At 32.4% G+C, this 4,963-nt stretch overlaps 1 protein-coding gene across 1 annotated transcript in view; it reads left to right on the top strand.

Annotated features, from left to right (window-relative positions):
- Window positions 1-2,985: 2,985 nt before the first annotated feature.
- HELRODRAFT_83440 (hypothetical protein) overlaps window positions 2,986-4,963 on the top strand; it is a gene marked incomplete at both ends in the record, with an annotated part of 3,019 nt that continues 1,041 nt past the window's right edge. Inside the window, 2 exons of the mRNA XM_009023658.1 lie at window positions 2,986-3,207; window positions 3,913-4,142. Of these exons, the coding sequence (XP_009021906.1) occupies window positions 2,986-3,207; window positions 3,913-4,142 (452 nt within the window). The remainder of the gene's footprint in view (window positions 3,208-3,912; window positions 4,143-4,963) is intronic.

Genomic DNA, 4,963 nt, shown 5'->3' with positions numbered 1-4,963 from the left:
TATATATATATATATATATATATATATATATATATATATATATATATATATATATATATATATATATATATATATATATATATATATATATATATATGCCATACATTCGGTAAAATATATAGAAAATTGTATATATATATATATATATATATATATATATATATATATATATATATATATATATATATATATATATATATATATACGGCCTGCGATGTAAGAAGAGCGTGTTTTTCAACGAACGCCATTGATTTTTGCGAATCTAAAAAAATTGTTTAAAAGCGCTATACAAATTGCTCAAATTATTATTTTAAAAACATTAATAATAACAATTTAATAATATTAATAATAACTGTTGTATTATAATAATACGGATTATAATCAGCTGGGGAAAGCGAAATAGTACCATTTTTATTAAACCTCTTTCTGGTAAATTTGTTATTTTAAATAAACAAATAATTAATTTAATTAACTTATTCCTTGAATGTTTATTTTGTTATTTGCGTTCATAATAAAATAATCACACGCATACATACACAAACACACACACACACACACACAGAGTTAATTAGTAAATTATTTGAGTGTGGTGTGTGTGCGTGCGTATATATGTCACGTCATGAGTTTTATTTATATTTTGACATCCCCTGGTAAGAAATTTAGCGCTACATAATTGAAGGTGATGAAGTGTGGAGTTTTTGGATACATTATTTATTAGTGTAGGGTTGTGTTTTTTGTTGTTGTTGTTAGTGTTTATTTATGTTGTTTTGTTGTTATTGTGGTTTTGTTCCTGTTGTTGTTGTTTATAATGTTGTTGTTGTAGTTATTAATAATGCAGCTGATTCAGCTGGTGTTGATTGTGTTGTTGTAAAAGTAGTAGTAGTAGCAGCAATAGAAATAGTAGTAGCAGTACAAGTAGTAGTAGCAGTACAAGTAGTAGTAGTAGCAGCAGCAGTAGTAGTAGTAGTAGTAGTAGTAGTGGAAGTAGTAGTAACAGTAGTATTTTGTCTGAGATTAATAGAAATCCTATTAACATTGTTATCAGCGAAGAAGCAATGATTGTAATAAAAATATAATTAGAAATTTGATTGCTTTGTCGCAGATATTCTGTAGTAACAGTAGTAGTGGTAGCAACGGCATCAACGTCAGTAGTAGTAGAAGTAGTAGCTGAAGCAGTAATAGAAGCATAAGTAGTAGTAGTAGCAGTAGTAACTTCAGTAGCAGAACTGAAGACAATAGTGGCTTTTGTATTAGTAGTATTGTGGTGGTGTTGGTATTATTTTTTTTTATCAGTTGTTGTTATCTTTATTGTTTTTTGTTGGTTAAAGCAGTTTCCCTATTAAGTTTTCAGCCATATTTGGCTCTTTATAAAATCTCTTTTATTGCCAACACGGGCAAAAATAATAGCCACATAGAACTGCTCTTTGTTGCACTTTATTGCTAGTAGCAGCAATCATTATTATTGTTATTGTTGACAACACTATCATTATTATTATAATTTATTATTATTATTTTAGTATTAGTAGTAATGGTAGTAGCAGCAGCAATAGTAGAAGTAGTAGTAGTAGTAATGTATATTATAACTGAATCTAAAAAATTCAAATAAATGTATCAATAAGCCTGAAATGACAAATTATTATTTGACATGTTGAACTAACAAAACAAAATTGTTTGGTAAAATTTATTACAGTCACGAAGGCTTAAGTTGCACATTGTATTGTAATGTGTGCAAGCATAAATATTTGATGTTACACACACTCACACAAGCACATACGCACGTACACACACACACGTACGCACACACTCGCACACACAGACAAAAAAGAGAGAAGAATTACTGAAGTAATAGTAAATAGATATCGAAAAATAGTGATGTCCGATTCGGAGAACCGAGTAACGCTAAACGTCGGCGGTATCCGACACGAGACTTACAAAGCCACGTTGAAAAAAATACCGGCTACTCGACTGTCTCGACTTACCGACGCCCTGGCCAATTACGATCCATTACTGAATGAATATTTCTTCGATAGGTGTGCTACTTTTTATAATTAATCTGATCATGAAAATAATAATATTAAAAATAAATAAGAGTAGTAGTAGTAGTAGTTGTAGCAGTAGTATTAGTAGTTCCTTAGTAGTACTTAGTAGTAGTAGTAGTTTGTAGTAGTTAAAAGTAGTAGTATTAGCAACAACAACATCATCGACCATTATTATAATTGTAATAATACAAATAACACGAAAAATAATAATAAAAGAAACATTTTTTATAAATTTATAACCTAAATCCACTTTTAGACATCCGGGGGTGTTTGCACAGATCCTGAACTACTACAGGACAGGGAAACTTCATTATCCCACAGACGTTTGTGGGCCACTTTTGAAGAGGAACTGGATTTCTGGGGACTGGACGCCAATCAAGTTTGTGTTGTTGATATTATTGTTGTTATTATTATTATTAATGTCGTTTTTGTTATTGATGTTGTTATTGTTATTGTTGTTGTTATATTTACAAATGTCTATGTGTGCATTTGTGTGTCTGTTTTTATTCAAAATTACTTTTGAAATAATTTTTTTTTTAAATTTAAAAATCGCAAAAAATTTCAAAAAGTAAAACTGTTATAACACAAACGACGACGACGACAACAACATCAACAATAACATCAACAACAAATAACAATAGAAACAAAAAGAAACAACAAAAACAGTAAAAACAACGACTTTCTTCTACAATATATAGTTGTTAATATCGTGCCTGTATATAATAGACCACAATCAAACAATTAAATTAAATCACAATGACATCAAAAAAAGACAACAACAACATTACTACAACTACTACAACTATTACCTCTGCTACTACTACTACTATTAGTACCACTACTACCAACACAACTACTACTACTTCTACTACTACTACTATCGGTTTTTCGGTTTTTTCTTCTTCTCTCAACCAACCGACGAATTTAGGTAGAACCTTGTTGTTGGATGACGTACACAACCCACCGAGATACACAGGAAACTCTTCAAACTCTGGACCGACTCGACCTCGATACCGACAAACCGACCGAGGAGGAACTACTTAAAAAGTATGGCGTCGACGAGGAGAAACAATTCAAGCATATCGGTATCCATGCCGATCTTTGGATGAGAGTGAAACCGAAAGTATGGGCCATGTTTGATGAGCCCTATTCATCCACACCCGCCAAAGTGAGTGAGTGAGTGAGTGAGTGAGTGAGAAAATGAACGAGTGAGTTAACGATTGATTGGTTGGTTGATTGATTGAGTGAATGAGTGAATGAGTGAATGAGTGAGTAAGTGATAGATTGAGTTAGTGTTTATTTCAATGAGCGCTTATCAATTCGGTTCTTAAGCTAAAACATACTCTCTCTCTCACTTTCACTCTCCATCTCTATTTTTCATTTTTTTTAGAATTTGTATCTCACTTACTTTTTATCTCTCTTTCTCCTCCTTGTTCTTCCTCTTTCATAATTTATTCCTTTCTGATTCAAAATTTGAACGTTCATTTTGCATTTTCACTCTTGTGTGCTATAAGTCGATCTCTTTTTCTCTTTCCCCCTCTCTCTTTCTATCTGTTTTTCACTTTTTTCTTTTTTTACTCTCTCTTTTCTTTCTCCCTCCCTCCCTCTCTTTTTCTCTCTCTTTCTCTATCATTGATTATCATAATCATCGTCATAATCATCGTCATCATCTTCGTCAATTTTACTTGGCCAATTTACTACGAAACCGCCGCGAAAACCATGGAAACGACATCATTATCCTATAATAAATTTAATGGCGATGACATTCTTGATAATGATGGTGGTGGTAATGAAGATGAGGATGGTGGTGGTGGTGATGATGATGGTAATGACGATGGTGGTGATGATGATGACGAACGTCCTACACAACCAGATGGTTGCAGCCACTTCAATTTTTTTCATCGTCATATCAATTCTCTCCTTTTGCCTGAAAACCCACTGTTTCATGAGAGTTAGGACTGTCAATCATCAATTTAACTCCTCCCACAACATGATATATTCGCATGTTAATGAGTCGACAACCGACCAATCAGAGGAAGGGATCTATCGGTCGACCAATCAGACGCTTGATGACGAAATGTCAAATTTAAGAGAAATCGATTCGTACTTGAATAAAAAATTTAATCGTCGTTATAGATATTTGAAAAATTATGAAAATGTAAGCAGTCAAAACAACAACTATAACAACAACAACAACAGCAACAACAACATCAACATCAACAGTAGCAACAATAAAAACAACAACAAAAATATTAGTGACAGCAAAAACAACAGCACCAGCAGTGATAACGAAAACAACAACAGCAAAGATAAAATACAGCGCAACAACAGCAAAGATAAAACAGAAAATTACGTCTATTTAAACGTAGACGAAGGTGAAATAAATTATGAAGCGCTCAACAATGACACAACTTTAATTGCCTCAACAAATTTTCACAACACGGCTACAGCAAGTACTAACTTTTTCTCGACAAACCAAAAAATTATAACATCAACAACTACTGCTACAACTGCTATTACTACTGTTACTAATACTATTACTGCTGCTGCTACAACTACTGCTGCTGCTGCTACAACTACTGCTGCTGCTGCTGTGACTACCATTACCACAATTACAATAATAACAACAGTATCAACACCGATTATATCATTAACTGTTACAAGCAAAACACCGCAACTAACAACATTTGTTTTGAACACTTCAAAAGCATTCAAAACAACAACATCAACAACATTATTAACAACAACAACAGCAACAACGACAACAACAACACCAACAACAACAGCAACAACGACCAGTTTATCAACAACGTCATCACTGACAACAACAACAACAATGTCGCAAGAGCAGATAATAATAACTACCGAATCAATCACAACAAAAGCAATAACAATATTAACAAATACAACAACAACAACATGAA

The sequence above is a fragment of the Helobdella robusta genome, assembly GCF_000326865.2.
Source record: "Helobdella robusta unplaced genomic scaffold HELROscaffold_37, whole genome shotgun sequence".
In the NCBI taxonomy this organism is placed as follows: domain Eukaryota; kingdom Metazoa; phylum Annelida; class Clitellata; order Rhynchobdellida; family Glossiphoniidae; genus Helobdella; species Helobdella robusta.
The sequence above is the reverse complement of the archived record's forward strand: the minus strand, read 5'-3'. Positions and strand labels throughout refer to the sequence as shown.